The sequence below is a fragment of the Phyllostomus discolor genome, chromosome 4, assembly GCF_004126475.2.
Source record: "Phyllostomus discolor isolate MPI-MPIP mPhyDis1 chromosome 4, mPhyDis1.pri.v3, whole genome shotgun sequence".
In the NCBI taxonomy this organism is placed as follows: domain Eukaryota; kingdom Metazoa; phylum Chordata; class Mammalia; order Chiroptera; family Phyllostomidae; genus Phyllostomus; species Phyllostomus discolor.
In genome coordinates this window covers 31,427,735-31,455,078 of record NC_040906.2, presented here as the reverse complement: position 1 = coordinate 31,455,078, position 27,344 = coordinate 31,427,735, and the positions used below count along the sequence as shown (strand labels likewise).

Genomic DNA, 27,344 nt, shown 5'->3' with positions numbered 1-27,344 from the left:
CCTTCTGGTAACCATCCCTTCATTCTCTGCTTCTGTGAGTTAAAGCTGCAGTAATTCTATCCCCCTTTGAGGAAACTGGGGCTCAGTGAGCTCAGCTAACTTCTTCAGATCACACAGGTAGTAAGTAGAGAGCACAGGATTTAAACCGTGGTCTGGCTGATCTTAAAGCCCGTGGTCTGCCTATTAGATGAACCTGGGAGAAGTTTGCAATGATAAAAAAAAACTAAAAAATATTTATCGAGCACCTGCTAGGTGCCAAGCATTATACAAGGTGCTGTACTTCTGGGGGTTTCAGCGAGCTCGATCCTTGCTCTTGGTTGCTAGTTAAAAGGATCTACTGGAACATGACTCTTGATAATTTAAAATATTCATCCAAAATCTTTCACTGTATTAGTGAAGTTGTCACTAGACTGATTCAACGATAATAAAGTATATGGAGACCTCATCTCACTCTTCTATTCATTGCTCTAACCCCAGTGGGTTAGGGCCTCCTTATTCTGGTTTTCATAATGTCCATCCTTCCATGTTTGCAGTTTCCTTTCTGCCTATTTTTCTTTTCTTTTTGTTAGCACTAATCTCTTTTTTTAAAAATGCTTTCTCTAGAAAGCCATTTTTGCAAAGTTTTATTTGTTTTTTGGTTTTATGATATGGATGAATGGTTACAGATTCCACTGCAACTAAGAGAGGAAGGTTAGAGACAGATGAGAGATAGGGGAAGGCAGAAATAAATACGGGATCAGCATCATTTTCTGAACCAAGAGTTATTTTTCTAGCCAAAGTACAGTGAGAGTCAGGTAGGTAGTGTCCAACATTGGGATAGTGTAATAAATTTGCATAGTAATTATCCACTACCGTTGTAAGCCTCCTGATTGGGTTGTGGTAGTGACCATGTTTGGAAACTCCTGCTAGTCGATCACACAACAGTCTGTCGGGTCCTGACAATTACAACCTGACAACAAACATTACGTTACAATTATACCACACAGGATGGTTAAGCTTTTAAGTTAAAACTACGTAGCTGTTTAAGAACTGGAACTATTTCCTGAGTAATGATGTCTGTCCTTTTAGCCACAGAACTTGAGAGGAAAAAACATGTCCACCAACTCTAACACAAGGTCAATTTTTTAGATATCGATGTATCTTAATTTAAAGCTTACCTTTAGATGTTTCCCAGCATAGAAAAGAATCAATTAAAGACAAGCCTTGCTTGTAATAAAATGTAGTTAACTCCAACCAATCGGCGTCAAGCGTACTAATGACAGATCCTTTTCTTGTTACTTTCACTGACAGGATGCCCTCCTGATAGGTCCAGCAGGTTGATTCATCATCAAAAACATTGAAGGCTATATACAGCTTGTTATCTGAAGATAGGCATTCAGAAGGAGGAAAAAAGGGAAAAAACTATAATTTTATTGAAAAGATTCTTAAAATATTTCTTATAATCACGAGCTATTTCAAGCATATAAAGAAACATAGAGAAAAATGAAATCACCACTCAGCTTTATCAAGTATTAATATTGGGCCATGCTTGCTTCAGACTTTTTTCAAGGAGTTGACATGGATGCAGCTGAGGCTCACTCTGTAGTCTTCCCTTACCCTATTCTCCAGAACTAGTCACTATAGTGAATTCGGTATTTATCACTCTCATGCAAGCATTTATTCTTTTAATACAGATTCATATACCTATATATTATACACATGTTTTGTGTGTTAGCAAGCTCACATTACTTGCATTACAGACAAAAGTGTTTGGGTACGTGTGTTACGCGCATATTTCTGAGTTGAGTCTCACGAATCTCATCAGAGGTCTTTTGCGTGTCGGCTCCCCCCATACCTCTTAGTAGTTCTAAGAACCACTGCCACAGAGAAGTTATTGAGAAGTATATGATTTAAAAACAAACTATTTAGAAAGTGGAAGCTAAAAATTGATACTTAAATTAAGTAGGTAGTCTATTGGTTTTAGAACTTAAAGAACTGGAAATAGACACCTGATCTAATGAAGGTCAGGGTGGGGACCGGCAGTGTAAAGGCAGCAGCGGGTGGAAGATAGTGACTAGTTCTCTGACCATAGCTCCAACCCTTGTTCACACTCCTACACTCCTAAAAAGTGTACATTCCTACACTTTTTACACTGCAGGAAAATCGGGGTGGGGGGGTGGCCTTAGTGAGGGAGCTGGTGAGAAAAGGGGCAGGGTGACAGTGTTGAAGATGGGGGAGATGATGAGTTGGGACTCGGTCCTGGTTCTTTTAAGGAGATTGTGCTGACCGAGGTTTTTGTCATGCACAGGATGTTAAGAACAGCTCAGCCACAACTGGGAGAGTTGATGCCCCAGTTTGTGCAGCTGTAGTACTACCACTGATTGAAGAAGGGTCAGTTAATAGCAGCTAATTTAATACAGAGTTTGTTCTGTGTCAGGCAGTGGGCCAAGCGCTTTTGTACACATCTCTTGTCTATGTCTTACAACAGCCCCCTTTCTATAAAGAAGTTGATGGAGTCTTGTTCTCATTCCAGAAGTTAAGTATATTCTTACCTCTAAGTTATACATACTCTTAGATTTTCTTTAATAGGGCTTTTTAAAACATGCTTGTTAAGGTATCACAAAACTTTGAACAGTCCAAAAACATGAGTAAAATACGCAGTTTTCTTCAAAAGACTTGCTAGTGGCTGAGAACAATAAAACTATTGTTTAAAGATATTTTAGGATACAAGCTCTATTGTTACATTAATTGTTTCACCATGATGTGCCATTTTCGTATTCTAGTTGACAATCAAAGAAAGCCAATTAACTTCAAAAGTGAAAACCATCCATGAAATGGGAAAGGCCAAAACTTAAATTCTCACACACTGTTTACAAGGACAAACATAAATCAGAACAGCTGTCTTTCTCGAATCGCTTTTTGGATACGTGTGCCCAGCCTCCACTTCACAGGGAGGCGGTGGATGACCAAATGGAAGGCAATTCCCCACACAGCTTCCTTATGTGGGCCACACCGGAGAGAACTGTTTGAAAAACTAGCCTACCTTACGTCTGGCTATAACGATTTTAAAGAATCAAGACAAGTGTATATTAGTTTACTTTGTCATCAGAACCTTTAGAAATTTACTTTGCCTCATATTTCTAAAAAATGTAATTTGCTAAATTTAACCTTATATATGTTCTGTTTCTATTCATCTTGTCTATTACCTTCTCCCTTTTTTGATTTAGAGGGACTGGGGCTGCCGTCTCGTTCCACTTGACACTGTCCACTTTCATGATGAAATTCTTCCTCAATTCCGCTTTCCGATGATTGCCCACTGAGTGTTCCCTCAGTCCAGCTCTTCCAGTTTTCATCTGAGGTGCATCTCACGTGTGGTGTTGATTCTACGTCTCCGCCAGGGTTGGTTCCATTGCAGAATGGTGGGTAATGCTGGGATATGAACCCAACAAATCTCATTCCTTTCTTAGCAGCTACATTAATCTGAGGTTTAAAAAGTGATGGTAGAACAAAATATAAGCTTCATTTGAACAGATTACTTTATCAAGTAACATTTAGGCTTATTAAGGAAATCCATTAGAAGAAGTGAATTTACTGGTAACTGAAGACCCATTCATGAACAGATTAACACCTCTAGCAGAGTGCTACTCCTAAGACCATGCCACACTACTAACGTGCTGTCTTCAAACAGAACTCATACACTTTAGAAATTATGAAAACAAAAATCATATTTTTCTTTAAAAGGTTACTATTTGGGAAGAACTAGTAATTCTAATTCTATAGCATGCTTTTTGCAGACCTGTTAACAAATGGTCTCTCTAGTTGAGGAAAAATTAAAACTATTCCAAGAAATTCTCAAAAATAACATTACCAAATACAGTTTTCTTTGGCATTAACATTTCTGTGGGCATTTTAGGTATGTGTGTATGTATGTGCGTATTTATTTATTTATTGTTGTTGTGTGTTTTTATTGTATTTTTCCATTATCATTTATCCCCCTTATACTCCCCCTCCCCTAAAAACATCTTTTAAAAATATATTTTATTGATTGTTATTACAGTTGTCCTAATTTATCCCCCTTTACCCTCCTCAACCCAGTACCCCCCCATTCCCTGTGGTAATACTTCCCCTTAGTTCACGTCTATGGGTCATACGTATAAGTTCTTTGGCTACTCCCTTTCCTATACTGTTCTTAACATTGCCCTACCTATTCTGTAACTACCTGTGTGTACTTCTTAATTTGTGCACCTTTTCCCCTATTATCCCCCTTCCTCCTCCCAACTGGTAACCATCCAAATGATCTCCATATCTATGATTCTGTTTTTGTTCTGCTTGTGTGCTGTTTGTTTTTTAGGTTCAATTGCTGATAATTGTGAATTTATTGCCATGTTAATGTTTATAGTTTTGATCTTTTTCTTAAATAAGTCCCTTTAACATTTCAAATAATGATGGCTTGGTGATGATGAACTCCTTTAGCTTTACCTTGTCTGGGAAGCACTTTACCTGCCCTTTGAATCTAAATGATAGCTTTGCTGGATAGAGTAATCCAGGTTGTAGGTCCTCGCTTTTCATTATTTTGAATACTTCCTGCCAGCCCCTTCAAGCCTGCAAAGTTTCTTTTGAGAAATCATCTGACAGTTTTATGGGAACTCCTTTGCAGGTAACTATCTGCTTTTCTCTTGCTGCTTTTAAGATTCTTTCTTTATCTTTAAACTTTTAAACTTAAAAATTATGATGTGTCTTGGTGTGGGACTCTTTGTGCCCATCTTATTTGGGACCCTCTGTGCTTCCTGGACTTGTATGCCTATTTCCTTCACCAAATTAGGGAAGTTTTCTTTTGTTATCTTTTCAAATAAGTTTTTAACTTCTTGCCTTTTCTCTTCTCCTTCCGGCACCCCTATGATTTGAATGTTGGTTTGTTTGAAGTTGTCCCAGAGGCTCCTTATCCTATCCTCATTTTTTTGGATTCTTTTTTCTTCTTGCTGTTCTGATTGAATTTTTTTCTTCCTCGTGTTCCACATCATTGATTTGATTCTTGGCTTCATCACTTCATTGTTTATTCCCTATAATTTTTTCTTTATTTCATTTAGTGTAACCTTTGTTTCTGCCTTGGTCTTTTTTATGCTGTTGAAGTACCCACTGAGTTGCTTGAGCATCCTAATAACCAGTGTTTTGAACTCTGCATCTGATAGATTGCTGATCTCCATTTTGTTTAGTTCTTTTTCTGGAGTTCTGTTCTGTTCTTTCATTTAGGCCATAGTTCTTGGTTACCTCATTTTGACAGCCTCCCTGTGTTTGTTTCTGTGTATTAGGGAGGGCTGCTTTGACTTCCTGTCTTAGTAGCATGGAGTAATGTAGAAAAGTGCACCTAAGTTGGATGGGGCAGAGCCTTATGTAATTGCCTTGGCCGAGCAACCCGTGTGAACCAGGTTGATGGCGTCTCAGATATGGTGTTACTCCAATGTGGCTCTGCATGTGAGAGGGCTCAGAAAAGGGACAGTGGCTGATGCCTAGTCTTTGGAGTTGTGTCTGGGAGGGAGCTGTCCCCTGGCATTCACCCTGCTGCCAGATACCTTAGTTTCTCCCTGTATGCCATTGATGCCCTTCCAGCTGCTGCCCTGGTGCTGGAGCCCAGGGGGAATGAGTCTGTGTAAGTCCTAAGTCCATTGTGGACTCTTTAAGAGGAGATGCCTGAGAATCCCACAGTTTCTTCTGCTGCCCCAACACCCACTGTTTTTTATAGCCAGAAGTTATGGAGACTTATCTTCCTGGCACTGGAACCTAGGGCTGGGGGGCCTGGTGTGGGGCTGGAATCCCTTGCTTCTGAGATAACCCTCCCAATATTTATTCACTACACATGGGTGTGGCACTGCCTGTTCTACATCTCCACATCTCCACCCCTCCTGCCATCTGAGTGAATGTGACTTCTTTAATTCCTTGGTTGTTGGACTTCCTTACAGCCTGGTTTTCTGGGTGATAGTCGTTTTGTAGTTTAGTTGTAATTTTTGCTGTGGTTGTGTGAGAAAGTGAGCTATCCTATGCTTCTGTCCCTATCAAGATTTAGAATTCTCCCCCCTGAAATACATCTTCATTAATCAAAAAAGAGATGTTAATCTAAAAGCAAAAAAAATATACAGTCATTCAAAACTAACATCTGGCAATTCATTGTTTGTTTGATGTGGGTACAGAAAAATGTTAAAAGATAAATTCTTGAGAAGTGTGTGTGTACAATGCATAAACCCTGTTCATACTGCCCCTCTCAGGAAGCTTCCTAACCTGCTTATATCCTGGTGCCACTGTCACCTGTCTGGGCCCAATCAACACGATTAGAGTCAATCCTGCTGGTCACAGAATAGGATTCAGAAGCACGTGGCCTAATTCCAATGAAATGATTTCGGACATTAAGAGTGGTTATTTTCATGCACAGCACTGTTCCTTGTCTCTGCTTTTCTTCATTTCTTTATTCTAGTGGTGCCATGTCTTCCTTCCCTGCCCGTGTTATTTTGAGGGCAGGACTCTGTCTTATTCATCTTTGTATTGTAATATTTTGTGCATGTAGGTGCCCTATAAGTACTTGTTAAGTTAAAATGAAGAAAGAACACTATCTTTTACATGGTTACTGTTTTAAGTGTTTCCTGGGAGGGGAAGAATAAGTTATGATGGAGGTTGCATATGTAAACATCTGTAGTCAGAAATGAAATGGAGTGAAACAGGCCAGGAGGGGGGAGGGCAAAACCAGAGAGCGACGACCAATGAAAGGGGAGACCGTAACCTCACTTGCACTGATGAAGAGAAGACTTCTGAGGACAGAGAGTGTGGGCGCGTGAGCTGGGACAAAGGACTATGCTGACACAATGTCATTTATTTATCCCCGAAGTTAGCATACTGACATTGTAACAATGTATGAAGGCTTAACAGTAACCACAAATTGTCCTGTACATCTAGTGTCCTGGGAGAGGAGAGGGAGGTGGTAAGGAAGAGATCTTTAATGGAGTTCTGCAGGTGGAAACAAATTTACTGCCAGTGCTTTCCCTAGGTGTCATTAGTTGATTTGGGTGAAACAGTGTAGAAGCCTTTTACTATTACTAGAAAGTTTTATCTGGAAAAGTCTGTAACAAATAGACTATATTAGTTAGTCTTTTCCATTTTTTAAGTTGGAAGACTGATATTTTCCAATGTTATTGTTATTTAAAAATCCTGGAAAAAACACTTGTAAACCTGATTTTAAAAATAGAGCAAACATTGATATAATGTTAAAATGTCTTAAAATGCGGCTGTTCAACAATCAACTCTTTATATCAGGCAGCTGTTCAAAAATAACACTTGGCATTCATCTGTTGCTCTTGCTATACACAGGGCAGTGTTCAAATATTTCATGTGCTATGTTTCCTGAAGCTTTTCTCTTTATGAAATAACCCCATTACTCTAATTGCTGAAATAACAGTACTTTCCTGTTTAAATAGATTTTTAACTGTCTCCAGGAAGTCAAGTGCAAAACAAGAGCTCTGATGGTGATCTAGTAAGACTAAATTAGTAGTTACATTTTTGTTTTCAAAAGAAATTTTCTGAAGTGGATTTATTCCCAGAAAAAAAAAAATCAGAGTTTCCCAGAATAGTAGTAGTAAACAATATGTGTACCTTGTTTATAAAAATCTAGTCTCAAAGACCGCTCCTGAAAACCCTTACTCAATGGAGACTTTATGCCAAAATGGGAAGTATTAGCAACTAAAACTGGCCAACAGAGAACAAGTCCCACAGTGTCTTAACTTGAAAGGAGATGCCTTAGGTTTGTGGTTGTATTCATTTGAATAAAAGCTAAAACCTTAGAAATATGTCAGTGCAAGTAAAAAAAGAAAACTTTCACCATGACATTCTATCAGTTGAGAATACTTATAAATACAAAATGTTCTCTTGACAGACGCACAAAATTTCCTCTTTCCACAGCACCTCACCCGTGCACTGTGCTGTGTGTTCACCCCCCAAGTCAAGTCCCCGTCTGTCACCATTTAACCTTCCCTGTGCAAAGTATTAAGTTTCCATCAGTTTATATTGCATGGACCAATTGTCAATGTAGTTGTCATGTTTAATAACCATAAAATATTCCACTGTATTGATATACCACTGCCTCCTTCTCAGTTTTCCAGTTGTTGAGGATTTGGCCCCTTATCCACTATTGATTAAAATATCTTTGCACAGAAATGACTTTTTACCCTCTCAATTAATTTCTTCGAATAGATTTCTAAAGAGGAAATTACTGAGTCATGAATTATAATGGGATTTATAATTTTTATTACTAAATTTATATTTAGGAACACTGTACTAATTTATTACCATGTCAGTTGCAATATGAGATTTTTTCCTACACCTCTTCCAACACTGGATTTAATACTTTCAATTCAATTTCTCAGGTAATACTGGTGAGGTATTAATTCTCAGTTTTTTAATTTACATTAAAAATTATCAGTTAGGTTGGACCTTTTGCCAAATGTCTACTCTTTGTGTTTCCTTCTGTATTCACTGTTCATGGAGTCTGTCTGTCCATTCAAGGCTGGACACCACTTTGATGCATAAGTATTTATTTCATATATATTCTGAAACTAATTCCCATAGGACACTTTTGTTGCAGATTTCCCTCTGAATTCTTTTCTTTTAAAGCTTAATTTTACTAGCATGTGTCATATTTATATACTAACCCCAAACTTCTCAATCCATTTATAATTAAGTATTCATGCTATGCCTACTCTCTCATTTTCTCTTAGATATTTTTGTACTTAAAAATTATCTCTTCATCTCATTTGAAATGTGTGCCATGTATTTCCTACAGAACAACTGCCCACTTTTCCAGAGGCGCTTATTATTAATAAAAGAGGTTGCTCCCCTCTTTTATTTCATCAGGTTTGTTATAAAACTTCCATGTGTATAAATTTATTTCTGGCGTTTCCACTCTGTTTCATTGGCCAGTATTTTTGTTTTTCAGCTCTGCATGATCTGCTCTACGTACGTCAGTGTGTTTTAAACTCTGGTAGAATGTCACCTATTATTTCCTTGTTCTTTTTAAAGCAAGAAAGGAAACAAAGAAGAAATACCAAACATTTCTCAATATCCCATGGAAAAAATGTATCTATTTAGTACCTTTTCTATCAGTTCTTTTGCTACGTCATTTGTTTGTGTCTCGTAAGTTAGAGGACATTCCTCAATCACAAGTCGTGGGCGTCTTTGTCCACTGGGTGCTGCTGAAGGCTTCGGGCTGTAACAGAGAACGTGTTCATAGTAGGAAGCGAAGTGCTGATTTTAAACTAATATGCTCATATGAAAATGAGTGAGCAACTCACAAATAAGGTCAAGTGATCAATTTGTTGTTGTTATTTCAAGCCTAATGGTTGTCTTCTTATACAAAAATACTAGAAAAACACAGTAACTTTTATTAATTTAAATTTTCTTAATTTAACGCTGGCTTGGTAGCTCAGTTGGTTAGAGTGTTGGTTAGAACGCCAAGGATGCGGGTCCCACCCCCAGTTAAGGTGTGCACGAGAATCAGCCGATGAACGCATGAATAAGTGCAGCAACAAATTGATGTTTCTTCCCCCTCAAACCAATCAACATCAAAATTTCTTAATTTAAATCTCCTAATTTAATTTCTAGTTTAAACTGGAAGAAAATTTCACATCTGTTGTTTTAATGAAAATTATGAGAAATAACTTTAGATTACTATTTACTTCATTATTGTACAAATGCACAAGTAAAAATCTTATTCAAATGCAGGTAAATACTGTCCTGTGTTTTTCTTTTTTCTTCTTTTCTGATCTTTACCCCTTACTTATTCTTACTCAGCCTTGTCAGGGCACTGCTAAGTCTATTTTAAGTAATGCTAAAAGAGAAAAATGTCTACATAGCGTATATAAAGTCTGTAATTAGGAAATAAATGTTACTGCTGTGTGATAAAACGGCGTGTGTATTTAGGAATGCTTGAACTAGCAGACATCTCAGGAGGCTGCGCATCGCGGTGAGGGCTGAGGCCGGCACATGCCCTCTCCGACACGGGTAAGTAGGCCGCCACTCAGTAGCAGACGGTATTCCTTCAAAGCACACCTAGAATTTTTTTAAAATGTTTTTTTCTTCAGTTTTCCTGTTTCCTTTTATTTCTTATGTCATTTTTTCTTCTAGGTGTTGCCCTTTCATAGTTAAAGTGGTTGACTATTAGACCATTGCCATAAAGGGAAAACACAGTTTCTACCCTGGTCTTTGCGATGGTTTTGATATAGTTGAAGAATTGCTTTAAAAAAGTGCAATGTGTTAATCAAAGAAAATCGGTCTGGTTCTTTTCACTCTTCATTGGAAGGAGCAGCAGTATTTGAAATCTATCGAACTTACAAGCTAAGCTGGAAAAGGGTTACAGTATTGTTTGGGAAAGTAGCTATTTTTAAAAGTTTTAAAAAGTAAAGGAAAACAGGTGGCTTTTACATCCTATATTTTTGGAAAAAACTGATAATTGGATAAGCAGTCCATCTAATTTGTGAGAACTTGGCATGTAGGCCTTTCTGAAGTAAGAGTTGTAGAAGATACTTAATGTTGTTGCTATCAGTTAGACAATATGGGGCAGTTCAGAGAAACGCTCTCTCAGAGCAAGTGGACTTCATGGGCCGGCACCAGGGCTCTTTGAGCCTGGGGTGGGCCGTGTAGCTTCCTGCTGCTCCCATGCCTGCTGAAGCTGCCCCTTGCTAACTGACATCCTCACTTCTGGCCAGTTTGTTTGCAAGGGGCTAAAACCAGTGAGGAAACACTAATGTCCTTCCTCCAATGCGGTTCAACTCCCCACCCCCACAACTTATCCTTTACTTCCACCACTTTGTTCAAACTTTCTGTTCTTTTAGCCAAAGAAAACTGCCATTCCCAACAGCTTCTGAGTCTGTTTCCTTGAGCAGCAGGCTTACCTTAATTTCAAGCGGGACAGCACCGCCCTGTACAGGTAACTTGCAGGTAGGTGCCTTCTCTGCCGCACAGGTTGTATGACAGGATGAATAGCCCCAACTATATATCCTTTAAGATAGTAATCTTCCACTTTTGTTACTATGTCTGGAATTGAATTTATCTTGATGACTTCTGAATTTGGTGAAGCTGAAATATTAAACGCAAAGAGAAATTTGCACATGCAGTTGTTGAATTATACATTATTTCTATCTATGTGTGATAATACTGAGTAGGAGACATGCTATATGATTTAATCTTCAAATAAAGTTACAATAACATGAATTATATATTTTCTAAATTAATTTCAGAAAAGAGCAACAAATGGAAAAATATAATAAAGTTTATATATTTAAAATAAGAAAAAAGCAACAGTAACTTTATGAGCTCATAGATATATAATACTACCAATATGTCTTAAAGTAAAAATATAATGCTTTATACACATATTTTCAGACGAGATCAGGTGCATTTAGGGTGGTATGGCTGTAGACTATACACATATTTTTCAATTAAGACCGCTTTATTTCTTAGGATTTCATTTGACTATGTTTCCATTAATAGATACTGAAGACATACACAAGAAAAACAGTATTACGTTGAGGAGCTAGTTGTTTTTATGATTTGGAATGAGATGCATAATTCCTTAAGAATAAACTTAATACAAATCTAAAATTAAAAATGGAAGAAATGGTATTTGTTAAGTAAGAATTGTCATTTCCAATTACATTTCTAAGCCACCGTGTTTTAAGTTTCTCTGGGAAGCTAAAAATACAATTTCATATGGCTTTTAAGTTTGAGTAAAGGAATTAAAAAGTAAAGGTATCCAGAAGTTCTTTTGAAAAAGTAAGAATTCTAAATGCATAGGAAATTTAAATGTAAAGTTGATATGCAACTCAACCATCCTTTTGAAATAGGATAAATCTGTAGAAACTATCAAATAGTACAATCTGGTCCTGGCTGGAGTGGCTCAGTGGACTGAGCACCGGCCTGCGCCCTGGAAGGTCGCAGGTTCGCTTCCTGGTCAGGGCACATGCCTGGGCTGCAGGCCAGGTCCCCAGTTAGAGGTGTGTGAGAGGCAGCTGATCAGGATCTTGCATAGATTTCTCTCCCTCTCTTTTTTCTTCCCTTGCTCTCTCTCTAAAAATAAATAAATACAATAAAAAATAGTGCAATCTGTACAGTTTTTAGTAAAGGGGAAAGGGTGTATTACTTGGGAAAATGATTCTAGTGTTCCAGCTGTATTAATTTAGAAAACACTTTCTGTAACAAATGAGAAAACAACTTTCTCATTTTCTGGAAAACAATCAAGAATTAATATCTAGAAGTAGACCCGCAGTTTGAGTATCTCTTGAGTAACAAAACATTATGAAATTAATTCCAGGTACAGGTGGTGCTGGTTCTTGGCCGTCTGTCAGTGTAGTCAGTGGCATTGAGCAGGGAGCTGCAGCTAGTGGCCTGAACCCGGGGAGGAGGTTCAGAAGCAGACAAGGAGGAAGGGTCAGAGAAAGCCCCCCCAACCCCTTACATGAACAACCATGTGATGGAGCACAAGGCCACCATTGGTGGGTGTTCATGCCAACTCCTCAGACCGAAGTATAGCACTCAATAGAAAAGTTATATAAACCAGGATGACTCGATTTCCTCAAATTTTCATCCTCCTTTGGATTTAAACTAATCTATTCATAAAATATTTTCTTTATCATTATGAATAGGAATAAAAACAAAGGACAATCCTGGACTTTGAAGAAACAGCTGGGTTTCATTGTAAAACGACCCAGTTGGGCCTGGTGTGTGGCAATCACTCTGTGAGTCATTTGGTTTTCCCATTTTTCAGTATTTTTATCAGCCGATGCTGATTCCCAAACAAAGGAACTGAATAACTATAAAATAGAATAAACTGTTAAGACTAGGACTCAAACACAACCTAAACTTATTTTTAGAACTATATACTAATCCTACAAAGTTTTAAAGAGAATTTCAGTTTTTAATGAGTCGCAGGGCTTGTTGTAGAGAGTGGAGATGCTTCAGCGTGACACGAAAGGGCCTCCACAGCCTGGGCTCTGCCTGCCTTTCAGCCTTCACTCTCGTCGTCCTCTTTGTAGCATGTCCTGCCTCGGCAGGTGGTGGGAACCACGGGTGTGCCTGAGGCTGGCAGCTCGCTTCGTGACACCAGGCCTCCATGCCCTTCCCTGCTCCCCAAGCCGGAGTTAGTTATTCCTCTGTGCTGCACTTTATTCTACTGCTTCCCTTACCAGGCTGTAGGATACTCACTTGTTCACATGTTTGTCCCTGCTATCTGACTGAGAATTCCTTAGGGCAAGGAACCCACCTTACTTCTCTTTCTATGCCTACCATTTCCCCAGGTCATTATGTTAGGTTGGAAATACTATTCACAAAGGGAACTAAGGGATGAAATTATTGCAGAAAGGAGGGAAAGCCATCAAGGTTAGCTTGTGGGAATACATGTAAAAAAGGTGAGGTCAGCTAATTCAGAACAGTTGTGTGGGTTATCTAGATGGTAGAGGAGAGAGGCGCAGCAGGGAAGGAGCGCCCAGGCAGTGCTGGGGAACTGTTCTCTCGATCACCATAAAAGCGAAGATGGTCAAGAACCCAGAGAGAATCCGACCAGGCAGAGTTTAAGTTCATACTCACTTCAGAAGGCTCTAGTTTCAAGGTCCCACTTTATGTTCCTCAAGTGAACAACATTACGATAAAAGAAAAAAACCACATTGCAAATGAGGTAAAAGGTAATGAGAGAGGGAGCTACACTGGGTGTAATTAGCTCCATCTCGGAGAGAAATCTGGAGGGAAGTTCGGGAGAGGACGGCACCCCAGACAAGGGATGAGCCTGCGGGTCTGGGAGAGCTCCTGGATCCTGCCCAGCCTCCTTCTCTCGCTGACTGGTTTGGGGTTGCTGTTAGATCTTGTATTGTCTCACCTAGTCTACTGTGGCAGCATTGCTTAGGAGGAAACCCCAGAAATCAAGAGCTCAGGGTTGGGGAAAGCGGCCTCTCCTGGAGCCCAGGGTGAGGGTTCAGAGCTCTTCAGGACGCTGAGTGCTCCGTCTGCTCTCCGGATTCGGGCACTTTCCCAGAGAGGGGCATGTGGCAGCCAGCACTGAGAAGGCCTTTAATGTGTTCAAAGAGGCCCTTCAGTTGTTATTAAACATAGGCATTTGAAAATATTTCAATTATTCTGTGTTTTCACCAGATGCTCAGCAGTTAGAAATATGACAGCTGACCTTGAACAACAAAAGCGAGAACTGCATGGGCCCACCTATGTGTGCCTTTTCCTCTTCCTTATGATGCTTTCTCTAGCTTACTTTGTTGTGAGGATACAGTGTGTAGTGCCTGTAATGTACAAAATAAGTGTTAATCGACTGTGCTACTGGTAAGGCTTCTGGTAAATAGTAGGTTATTAGTAGTTACATTTTTGGGGAGTCAAAAGTTTTTTTCCAATTGCGTGTGTGTGTGGGTCATCGCCCCTAACCACTGCATTGTTCAACAGTCAACTGGATTGGACTGTTTCAGTTCTATAATCTGCCTGCCTCCCTCATTAAGGATAATATGTTATCTGGAGACAGAGGTGACAGCTGTACACCGGTGCACATGTACTTAGTGCCACCGCACTGTACACTTAGAAAGGTAAAGATGATCAAAATGGTCAAAACGAAATTGCTAAGTGATAAGAAAATAGGAAGTCATAGTTTAATTGGTGCATTGGTAATAAACTGAAATTTATTTTAAAAAGAATTGATCTCTCATATAACCATAATAATAGAATCAGCAACCAAATAAGTAAATATGATGAAAGAAAACACTTATTAGATTCTAACTACACCGTTATTTGCCAATGACTCTGAGCCTAGGTGTGCCCTTTGTTGAAAAGGAAAATTAATTATTAGAGACATGTTAAAGACATTAACTCTAAACTGATTGGAAACCTTAAAAAGAATAAATAGCACACAACTTCCTGTCTACGTGATTCAATGTTATTTAATTCTGTGTCTGTGTGTACAACTTAAGAACATCTCATGTCCAATGCTGAGTCATTGGGTGGAGGTTTGGAGACCCACTGGATTTGAAGTATCAGGGACATAATGATAGTAGCAAAGGGGACAGGTGACATTAGAAGGGATAAAATGAATTATAAACTAGATAAAAGAACTCTAAAAACTTTACAGTCTGCGGTCACTTAAAGGGCTTACCACCCTTCATTGGCCCAAATTGGCGATAATGAAAGTCATTTCCTCCACTGTAGTGTCTCAGAGCACGGCTTTCAAAGGCAGAGTTATTTAACATGTTAAAAACAACCACAACGAGATGGCTATAGCAGAAAAACATTGGTGCTTAAAAAAGTCCCTGTTTGGGTAGAGAATGCACTTCTAAGGAACAGCTCACTCTCTGGAGATGTCAGAGAAATGTCTTGTCAATGGAATACATCCAGCTTTTCTGTCTAATCCACATCCTCTTGTCTTCTCAATAAAGGAAGGTTATTTCTTGAAACTCAATGCACAAGAAATGTTAATGCATGAAACACACACGTGCACACACAGGGAGTTTCAGGAGGGTTACAGACTGAGAAGGCCGGACAGTGTGTAGAGGGAGAAGGAAACTACATGAGCACTAGTGAGCACATCATAACAAACGTATGTAAAGACCATGTTTGTTGGGGCCCAGGGCTCTGTGTTGATTACTTAACTCTCTCAGGTAGGAATGCCTTCCTATGGGGAGGTCTGTGTCTTTTGATAAACAGCACTCAGCATGGTCGTGACGATTATGGAAAATGCTTGAGAACTCCTTGTTAAAAAACTGACTGAATGAAAAACTGGGCATGGCATTTACATATTCGATTAACAGAGCTCCGGGGTGCTCATGGAGCAGGGGTTTAGAGAATTGACTCTAGGACCAGACTGTCTGGCTCCGAAGCCCAGCTCTGCCACTGGCTAGCCTGGCAAGGTACTTTTGCATTCATGTGCCTCAGTTTCTTCCTCTGCAAAGTGAGAATAATAATAGAACACACCTTAGAGTATCGTTAGGAAGATTAAGTAAATTGATATTTGTTCTCAGAAAGTATCCGGCATGCTTTGTTGGATGAGGTCCTCCTCTGTTTAGAGAGGAAACACACTATTCTCACTAAGAGCATTGGGCCTGGGTTCAACCCGCCTGGATTCAAATACTGGTTATGCCCCACTTACTAGGCCTGCCATCTGAAACAAGGTTGTAGCCCTCTGAGGTGTGGATGAATAGTTGTATTAACTTCACAGGGTTGCTCTGGTAGTGACTGTAAAACAGAAGGCCAGGGCTTGACACAAAGTAACACTCGAATGTCACAGATGTTCCTGTCTGCTGGAGGCCCAGCTCTGAAAAAGATCATTTCAAATGAAGCTGTCCTCAGAGATAAGTCATTGCTGGTTTAGAAAACCTCCATGAAGAAGGAGATCTGGGTTTATTCCAAAACCATGGCCTGGCTCCCAACCTGTAGAACTCTAGTCAAGACCCCTAACTCACATCCTAGATTAGAGGTCCCCACTCGTGCTCTGAATCTCAGGTCCCCCACTCACACTGCAGATTAGGAGTCCCCAGCTCTCACTCCACATCAGGTGTCCTTAACTTGCACTGATCTACCACACGGAGTCATGGACTCAAAGGCCTGAAGATACCCGGCTGATAAAGGAAAGAAGCTGTGCTGGATGAAGCTGTGGGACCCAGGGAATTCTCAAAACTTCACTCAAAGAGTGTAGCAGCCCCAGCTGTGTGCTGCCTCCTGGGCATGTGGTCCTGGTGTTATTGATCTTAGAATTTTCATAACCCCCCTAAATCCAGATTCTTATGTAATATCTTTCCACTTTTAAAAGTGACAGTTAATTCAAGTATTTTGACACTGTACACACCAAGTGAGACCTGTCTGATGGCTAAAATGTGGCCCATGTCTTGTAGGTTTGTGACTCCCACTCTGGGTCACCTCTGGGATTTTGCATATCAGAGCCTTCCCAGGTCTCGGCCAGGCCTCCTAGACCAAACTCAGACAGTGTTCAGCATCCTAGGACACGGAAAAGGCACCCAAACTTTCCTCATTAGTGGGGACAGGAGGAGGATGGTAACAGGAGGGCTCCGGCTCACTCCCTTAACAAATTGTTCTACACTGGGACTTGGCTTTAAACACGCTAGCATCAGTCAGCAAAATTAAACCCAGGAGCAAGAAGAGGAAAAATAAGCTGGGAATTCTGTAGAGAACTTTCCTCCATGTAATTACCTTGATTCTTTTTTATTTTTAAAAAGATTTTATTTATTTATTTTTAGAGAGAGGGGAAGGGAGGGAGAAAGAGAGGAAGAGAAACATTGTCAGTTGCCTCTCACATGTCCCCTACTAGGGACCTGGCCCACAACTCAGGCATGTGTCCTGACTCAGGATTGAACCAGTGACCTCTTGGTTTGCAGGCTGGCACTAATCCAGTGAGCCACACCAGCCAGGGATAATTCCTTTGATTCTTGATAATGTTCTAAACTGTGCTGAAATGAGACAGGAAGGCTGATTCAGCTTAGAGATGTGAGGAAGGGGCAAGCTATGCACATAAACGGAGGGATTTTCATCAGTGCTCAGCAAAGTGAATAATTATGTCTCCATCATAGGCTCAGTGTTGCAAGCCAAGCCTCTGGTTTGATGTCCTTACACTGGGGCAGTGATATCAGAGGCTGTATTTCTTTTTAAACACAGGAAGCTACGGAGAAGGTGGCGGTTGTTTTGGCTAGAATTTGAATAGCACCAGAGGTTGGCAGCAGCTGCAGACCGTCTTACTTTTAGCTTCCCACCATCAGTTCTTCCTCAGTTCTTTGGGAGAAGGAACAAGTGGTGTTGTTTATAGCACTAATGGGTGTGGTTAGTTATTGTTAAATAAATGCTACATGGTTTGTAAAAACTTTGTTATACCTTACAGGCCTGTTGTGAAGAACTGATGAAAGAAAGCATTTTGTGATTTGCTTTGAAAACTGTATAGACGCAAAGTGGATTTCTATGATTAAAATGGAAACATGCTGAAGGTTAAGCAACAATCTATCATTTATCCTTAGAGTTTCTAAAATAAAATAATCAACAGACTTTTAAATGTTCCTTTGCTTAAAGTTTTCAGAGACAAAGACCAACTTTTGAAAACAGTAAAAGTCACATTCCAGTATAAAGCAAGAACTTGTTGAATGCCAAAAGCTTTGCTATGGTGATGTAACTATGAAAATAGTCCAAGATATATATGTTCTTTCCACCAATTTACTTCTGAACATTAGTATGTATTTTTGAAATACTATGAAACATTTTTTCCTCAGCTAAAAAATACAATGTGCAGAAACTGACAAGTAATTTACCATATTTTCAAAAGGGAACAAACAGACTGTCAATTTCTATATTCTATCTCACAGTTATAGTAAACATAAGAAGTGACACATACCAAGTACGTATTTTTCACCAGGCACTATGCAAAATGCTTTATTTGCCTAATCCTTTTTTTTTTTTTTTTTTGCAATTTTCAAAGGTTTATTGCTGACTCTGCAATACAGTAATTATGGTTATACAGGTCTGATCTTAATTAATCCTTACAGCACTTCTCAAGGTAGATATGATTATTCTCAGATGAGGAAACTCAGGAAGAGAGAGATTTGATAAGTTGCCCAAACTGCTGCTACGTGGTAAGACTATAATTGAACCGGACAAAATGACTCCAGAGCCAGTGCCCAGGTCTACGGACATGCTAGCACCTACAGGAGAGTAAAACTTCATTGATTTGCATCATGTTAATTCAGAATCTGTGAAAAGTCAGACATGGGCTGAGCTAAAGCTTATGGACTTCAAAAAATTGTTAAGCAATTAATATATTGGTGTTAAAAGGAGTATGTGGCCCTGACCAGTGTGCCTCAGTTAGTTGGGCATCATCCTACAAAGGAAGGGCAGCCAGTTTGATTCCTGGTCAGGGCACATACCTGGGCAGCAGGGTCAGTCCTTGATCAGGGTGCAGACAAGAAGTGACCGATAGATGCTTCTCTCTCACGTCAATGTTTCTTTCCCTCTCTTTGTCCTTCCCCCACCCCCATCTCTAAAATTAAATAAATAAAATCTTAAAATAAAGGAGTACCTGGCTTCCTTACCAAGATGTTTTAAATTACTTAGAAATATAAACCACTATACAAACAACATGCAAATGTGTAATCTTTTATATTTTTAATGAAAGCTGCCATTTTTTAGTCACTTATTAATATATTTAATTGAAGTAATAGTTTTAAAATACGCTATGATAGAGTACTTAAAATACTCTATCAAACTATGTAGTTTAAGGAAGATCCAATTATGACCCTTTCAAACTCCTGCGGCCTTATGTCTCACTGCTGCCTCCTTTGTGTGCTACCCCTGCATCCATTCTGCTTTATTCGGAGTTCCTGGACAGACCCTAACATTTTCTCTTATTTCTGGGTCTGTACATCTTGTCTTTCAGCCTTGTTTGCTCTCACCCCTACTTTCTACTCAGTCCTTTTTTAACCTTTATAATATATTTGGGTGGGAGTAGAAATATGACATACAAAAATGCACAAAACATACTTAAAATTGCTAACACTTGGGCCCTAGCTGGTGTGGCTCAGTGGATTGAGTGCTGGTCTGTGAACCAAAGAATCACCAGTTCATTTCCCAGTCAGGGCACATGCCTTGGTTGTGGGCCAGGTCCCTGGTAGGGGGAGGGTGAGAGGCAACCACACTTTGATGTTTCTCTCCCTCTCTTTCTCCTTCCCTTCCCTTCATTCTAAAAATAAATAAATAAAATCTTTAAAAAAAAGCCTGCCAGTACTTGGGCAACCACCACCCATTACAAAATCAGAAGATGGAGGACACTCCAGAAGCTCTCCACTTCAATCTTTCTAGTAACAACCCCTCTCTGACTCTCTGTGCTGCTTGAACACTCATGGTCATCACCTCCTTATTCTTCTTTATAGTTCACCATCCAAGTGTACAACTTTAAACAGTACCATTCAGTTTTGCTGATTTTTTGAGCTTTACATAGATGGAATCATACAGTATGTACTTTAGTGTGTCTTCTTCCACTTGACATTATGTTTAGGAGATTCATCTGGGGTAGCTTGAGTAGTTACAGCGTTCGTTTTCATTGCACCACAGTAGAGGACAGCAAAGCACTGCCTGTGGCCTGTTTGGTCATCTATGCTATGCCAGCACGACAACAGCCGAGCTGGGCAGTTGTGACGAAGACCCCATGGCTTGCAAAGCCTAAAAGACTTACTATCCGGCCCTTAGCAGACACAGTTTGCTGACTTCTTCAGGGTAGTGATCCATTGTGTGAGTACACCACAGTTCATCTTTCCTGTCTCTTGTTCTTGGATACCTGAGCTGTTCACATTTTTGGGTTATTACAAATGATGCTTCTATGAACATTCTTCCATGTGCTTCATGGTGAACATGTGCCCACACTTCTGCTGGGTATATGTCCAACTAACGAGATAATGCCAAGAATTTTTTTGGCATGATTGTGCCAATTTACCAACAACTGTTGTTAGCAGTCTTTTTAAATTTTAGCCATTTTTGAGTGATTTATGGTGGTGTCTCACGGTAGTTTTAACATGCATTTTTCTGACTATTAACAAGGTTGAGTAAAGTTTCATGTGTCTGTTGACCATTTGTATTTTCTATTTTGTGAACTGTCTGTCCAAGTTTCCTGTCTATTTTTCTATGGCATTGTCTTTTTGTTACTGATTCATTTGCACTTATATTTTATATATTCTGGATACAAACATTTGTCTAAGTCCCACTCGTTCTTTAGATCGTAGGTGAGGTGGCACTTTCTTAAAGGAGTCTTTCTGGATCCTACTAGACAGGTGGGGGTGCTCTTCTTTCTGTTTCTATAACCCTCATACCTTGTACAACAGCACGTAGTGTACATGTTGTAACTGGAGGCTTGTTTATTGGGGTCTCTCAGTAGGATGCTCAGGATGCAAGTTTGTGGAGCACAGGGACTAGGCTCTATTTATCTTCATAGCCTAGCTCTTAGCTTTGTATATGCTCACTAAGTGTGAGTTCAAACAATGAATATATGTCCAAGCAGACATAAGATGCATATATGCATAGGAAAAAAATAATATAGATTGTCAATGAAATGTATATGCTTTTTCTCCCAAAATCAATAGCTATTTAAGTGGGTCAACTGCATGCAATTATCAGATATTTTCTCCTCTTCCAGTTCAGAATAGGATCTTTCTCTTCCATAATAGTCTGAATTTATGAGATTTATTATTTATTAATAAACCAAAATCACCATTTCAAAAAAAGGAACTGTTTATATAGTTTTTTCATCTGTTAGGAATTTAGGCTAGGCACCATGATAAAGATTATGTTGCTTCTTGAGTAAATTTAGTCATTTCTATTATTAATTTGTTTTATGTAATACTTTATATTTGAAAATCTTTTTACTGCTTGAGGAAATGCTCAAGAACTTATTAAATTCAGACAGAAATAAAAAAAATTAGCTGGACCCTTCCTTCCTTTCATTCTGCCTTTATTCCTTCCTCCCTCCTCTCCTCCCTCATTTCTGATCCCTTATTTATCACTTGTTGGTTTTTGTATGCATTCTCTTCAGTGCTGCATCTTCGTTCTTTGTGAAAGTCCAGTATTTAAAATTACTGACCACTTCTTGTTTTGGGAACCATCCCTCTCTCTGTATTTTTGGTGCTATCCATTCGTTCTCCGCCATTCTGTTCAGTTGTGCTCAATATGGCTGAATACGCCTAACAACTCAGCCCAAGACACTTGTGTTCTGCCCACATCCCCTCTTTTTAAGGCTTTATTTCAGTTCTTCCTGGAAATCACTTCCAGCCTGGCATCTGTAGCTGTTTCTACCAGGATGTTCCCTGACCACCTCAAATGCAGCATGCCTGTAATGGAATTGCTCTTTCACCATGTGCGGGCTCTTTTGGGGACGTTCCTCCTACTGTAAGAGGCATCATTATTTCCACTGCTACTCAGGCTCAGAACCGGGAAGTCATCCCGGATTCCTCATTCTTTCTGTCCCTTCATGTGCAGCCAGCCACAGGCTAAGTTCCTTCCTCATACTGTCTGTTACATTTACCCCTTGCAGTCCATCCTTATTGCTGCCCCTCGTGTGCAGGTCCTCCTTGATGAGCCTGCGCCATTGCAGTCAGTCCTCTAACTTTTCTCCTCCCTACTATCTCTCCCCATTGCAATCTCACATGCATCTTCTAAACACACTTCTCTGTATCCAGCAAGTTCTTCCTCAAATGCCTTTACAGCTATTTGTTCCCCACAGCATCAGGGAATCACTCCTCAGACAAGCCAGAGCTTTCCCTACTCCACTTACTTCCATTTACTTCCTGCTTCTCGCCTACAAAACCTCCCTTAGCTCCCTGCTCTATTCAATAGCCCTTCAACGTGCCTCAATCTCTCAGTCTTTTTCTGATTACCTAAGCCCTACTTTTCTTAAGGGTCAGTTAATGTCCTAATTTGAAATTATAACTAATCATATTTAAAATGGACTTTTCCTTTTCCTGATACCTCGTGCCTCATGTATTACAATTTTTCATCCATTTATTCAACATCACTTATTGGCTACTGGTCATGTATCAAACACTGTGCTAGACACAGGGATACAAGGTTGTTAAGACATAGTAGTTCCTGACCTTGAGCAGTTTACCATCTTGCTCAGTTTGACCAGTTAGAATATAACATACTTGAGGGCTGAAATTATGTCTTATTCTTCTTTGTATTTCCCGTACTTATCAGCATCTTCCATAGAATGCACACATCATATGTACTTATTGCTGTTAACAATTATGATAAAGGACACTGAGAGGTTCTTATTCTAGTAATAAGGAAGCAATCTAGAAGCCAGCAAAATTTTACTTGATATATTTTACATAATTCTACTAGAAATTCAAATAAGGAACCTACCATCTGTCCATATGTTGGGTTTTTAGTACTGTAGAAACTCTTTTTAGTCATAAAGCTATACATGTTCTAAAAATCCTTAAGGCTATTATTATTTAAATTTTTTTCTGGGATTGTACAGGAAGGCATATTAACTCTTTTGGATAATTTGCAGTTAATTTAACTTTTCATTAATAAATGATATTTAATACACTTATATATATTCACATACTCTGATAAATATACATATGTAGACTAAACCAGAAATTTATTGCAAATAATGTACTGAAATCTCACTATTGCAGTTGGTAGACTTGGCATAAAGCCAGGAGGTATAATAATAGTTAACTTTTTATTAAGTGCTTACTAAAGTGCCAGATACCTTTTCAAGTAGATCATTTTATATTATCTCCCTGAATCCTTAGAATAACTCTCTTATGTAAGCATCATTAGAACCCCCAGTTTACAGGTGAGCAAACTGAGATACAGCAAAGTTTACAAACTTGCCGCAGTTGTGTGTGAAAGAGCCTAGATCCGGAACCTGGGAACTTTGACTTCAGCGCCGTATATGCTTAATGACTATGTTATTACTTTGCTCATACAGATGAAAATAATGCCTGAAAGTATGCACCCATCCCCCCCAAAAGAAACAAGCGTGGGAGAAGGGGGGAGAATGAGAGAATGAGAGAGAGAGAAAGAGAGAGAGAGAGAATATGTAAGTGAATGCAAAGTAAATAAGTTGTTTAAGATAATTATAGATCCCATAACAGGGCACTGGAAATTTCACAGTCTCCTCCTCTTGTCCCACTGGGACTTTACTCTCTGTCTCGTGTCCTGTGTTTGGAAAAACAGAGGAAGACGAGGTAAGAGACAGGCTCATCATGAGCACGCACAGCTGTCACCAGACCATTTTGTTTCCTGAAAGGTTGCTCACTGCACAGTGGCCTCTGGGAGGCAGGAGGTGCCACTGTGCAGCACTCCTTACGGGAGTCCCAGGACAGACCGCCCGCACTACATGTAGGGCTGGCATGTTCACCCTCCCCTGACTCACTCCCTGTACACTGGAGTGGCAGGTGGAGGTCAGGGATGGGAGAGGAAGGTGGTTGTGGAGTTGGGCTGATGCAGAGTCTCGGCTTCTGAGGCAAAGACAGACACAAAATAAAACAAAAACATGTGGAATAACTGGAGAGAAAAGGGACATAAGGAGACGAGGCGCCTGGACCAAATAGGAACCAGGTGTAACTTTAAAATATATGCCTATTTTGTGGGTTAACATTTGCAAATTATGCCCAGACTTAGGCTTTATAGTGCAATAATCTGTTACCTCCCCCAAACACCTAGAGTGGAAGGTAGAAATTATATTTCTTTTACAGAGAGAAGGACTTTTGATAATAGAAAAACCAAAATGACTTCTAAAAAATTTAGCTGTAGATCTTTCTGATTTAAGGATGACTGCATTTTTACACATTTGCTTAAGATTTTTAACATTGTTCGGAGAAAATAAATCAGAAAAAAATGTGACATTACTTTAAGCCCTATGGTCCTATGAGGGATTGTGCAGCAAATCTTAAAGTGCAGATCAAAATGGCTCTGGCCTACAGGGTATGAATAGACAAGGTTTTGAGTTTAAGGAGAGTGCGTGTTTGTGTCCTATGGACTCACAGAAATCAGTCCGAACAAAACAATCAACCAGGACAGTCAGCGGAGAAAACATAGACTTATTTATATCACTGAAATTTTCTCAAATAATAGTTTTTGAAAAAGTATAGAAAAAAGTCATGTGATTGACTACATCTTTGATCACCATTATCTTAATTGACTTTTAACTTTCATAATTAAAAAGAAAATTAAGAATACAGACTTTTTCCTTTGGTAGCCTTAGCCTTAGATAAAAATGGAAATGGGAGTGTGTTAGAAGTATATACACGTGCAGACCTTGTGTGTGTCCCTGGAAGTGAGTTTGCTTGCTGGCTAGCTCAGTTTTTGACAAAGAAAAATGGGCTGCTCCTGTTTCTTGCACAAAGATGCACTGTTCACAGAGCAAACCAAAAAAAGGGGGAATTTGTGTTTAAGTTGAAAAGAAACTAAGGTAATATCCAACATGATAATATGCTTAGTATAATCTTTCTATTCACTGATAAAATGTGTTGCTTTTTACAATTAAAAGCATAAGTTTGTAATAGGAACTTAAACTATGGGTAGCTGGAAATTGTAACAGCAAGCATGACACTCCAATTCCATTTTTAGTGTCCCATTATTAAAAATGCAGCTCTGCTTTTTAAAAACTCAGTTTTAGCTATGCAGTTCTATGGTAGTCTTAAGTTTCAAAAAAAAACAAAAACAAAAACAAAACTGAGGCAAAGTATTTGTGAAGTCGAGCTACCTCTGTTCCTTCCACAGGGCTGCCATCTGGGCTTGTTTATTTGTGTTTCCAACTTTCTGGAACAGGGAGTTTCTCTGTTAGGGACAGGGCACCAAGCAAAGGAAGTGTCTTACAGAAGACTGTCTTTCCTTTTTTTTTTTAACTGTATGTTCAAACTTCAAGATTAGCTTGGTAAAAATATCAAACAACTAACACAATCACAAAATTTAACATAGTTGGAACCCTCAGAATTGGCTTAGCAAATACTCTTCCACACGATACAAGCAATACTTCCTGCATGCTACCTTCTTGTGCCTTTCAGATCTTTTTCAAAACAAACTGTCATTAAGGCTATGGCTATTTGGCCTGGAAATCAAACATTTTCCACGTACCCTTCCACGAATAAGCATTTGATTTAAAAATGAAAGAAATATTTCAAAGCCGTTTTTCTAATTGTATGAAGTACATATGAGCCATGTTACAAAAAATGAAGCAAACAAAACAAAATCTTTCAATATATAATTAAGAGACAAAGTATTATTTTTAGATTGATTATACAATCTTATTGTGAAGAACACTCTAAAAATTCACAAACCAACACTTAAAATACTAGTAGTCTCTTATCTCAAAACATTTCATTTAACAAATAAAATAGAAGAAAAAAGTACCTTGTAAAGTAAAATCCAGCAATACATATTCGTAAGCAAATTCTGTCTTTGTTTCCACTTGTGGTCTCTTCAGCGTAGAAAATATTTTTCCAGGGCTGCTATCATCAGGGTCTTCTAGCTTTCTAAGTCCGCACCCCATGGCAAAATCTGTAAGGAATTAAATTGCAGGACAGGGGAGGGAGAGCAGCAAATTCTGTTGTTCAAGCTGCAAAAACAAAGTTATAGACTTAACTGCTTTGATTTTTTCAGCTAAACCATAGATACTCAAAAAGAAAACATCTGAGTCCAAAGAAAGGAGCTGAAGACTTTTTCTATCCATTTTTCTGAACAGTCGTTGAGCCCATCATGATTAAGCTACAGCTCCGGGAGGCTGGGCTTGATCTTAGGAGAAACATGCAAGCTGCTACAACTTAGCGGAGAATTTCCATGCCACGTCAATTTACAGCCAGCCCCCTACCAGAGTTCTGTCGCTCAGGGCACCAACTGTGCTTTGTCTATTCCAGTTGGCTGGATGATAAAAGAGGTGTCCAAAAACAGAAATAAAAAGGCAAAAGTGCAACTCAGATGGAAGTATCTACGAGCAGAGGATATATTCAGACACCGTGGCATGCAATTTTTTTTTCTGTTTTCTCTTTTCCCCTCTTTCCTGTGTCCACTCCCTCCTCCCTCCCCGCTACTACCAAGAAAGCAGAAGCAGAGAGAGAGAGAGAGAGAGAGAGAAAAGGGATGAAAGAAATGGATTCTCAACATGGTTGGAAACAAAAATCATTTCCAGAACGGAAGTCAGCTTTATGAGGAAACTTTCCGGAGTCTAAAAGGAGAAAAGTAAGGTTAAAAAAAACAAACAAACAACAAACACTTCAGTCTTTAGGTTGCATTTTTCAGGATTTCTTTCAACATGAAGATTGTTTTTGCTGGAAAAATGATATACTGCCGAACAGAAAAAAACCTATATTAAAATATGTTAATAAAAAGACTCTTTAATTGCAAAGGAGGGACACATATGTGGATAATGTTTTCTCAACATCCTTAAAGTTTAAAATACTCTACTATTAGAAAGCTTATGATGGATGGTAACTAATAACACTCTACACATCCCAAAGTATTCATAATTAAAAAACAACAATAAAACTGACAACTTGATTCATTCAGTCTTTTTAAAAATTTTTATTTATTTTTAGAGAGATGGGAAGGAAGGAAGAAATAGAGGGAGAGAAACATTGGTCAGTAGCCTCTCACATGCCCCAACTGGGGACCTGGCATGCAACCCAGGCACGTGCCCTGACTGAGAATTGAACCTGTGACCTTTTGGTTTACAGGCTGGCACTCAGTGCACTGAACCACACCAGCAAGGGCTCATTCAGTCTCATGGATTGCCATTTACCTGAAGTTGAGAGCAATTTATGATGGAATAATTGTAATGAGTGTTTATTGTAGTTTAC

General features: G+C 39.2%; 1 protein-coding gene across 1 annotated transcript in view; it reads right to left on the bottom strand.

Moving 5' to 3' along the window:
* The window catches only part of RFTN2 (raftlin family member 2), a 62,273-nt gene extending 35,705 nt beyond the window's left edge, over positions 1-26,568 (bottom strand). The window contains exons 1-5 of the mRNA XM_028509202.2: positions 25,903-26,568; positions 10,908-11,091; positions 9,109-9,223; positions 3,186-3,459; positions 1,158-1,361 (exon numbers count right to left, since the gene is read on the bottom strand). Coding sequence (XP_028365003.1) covers positions 1,158-1,361; positions 3,186-3,459; positions 9,109-9,223; positions 10,908-11,091; positions 25,903-26,041 — 916 coding nt within the window. The 5' untranslated portion in view covers positions 26,042-26,568. The remainder of the gene's footprint in view (positions 1-1,157; positions 1,362-3,185; positions 3,460-9,108; positions 9,224-10,907; positions 11,092-25,902) is intronic.
* Between the last annotated feature and the right edge of the window lie 776 nt (positions 26,569-27,344).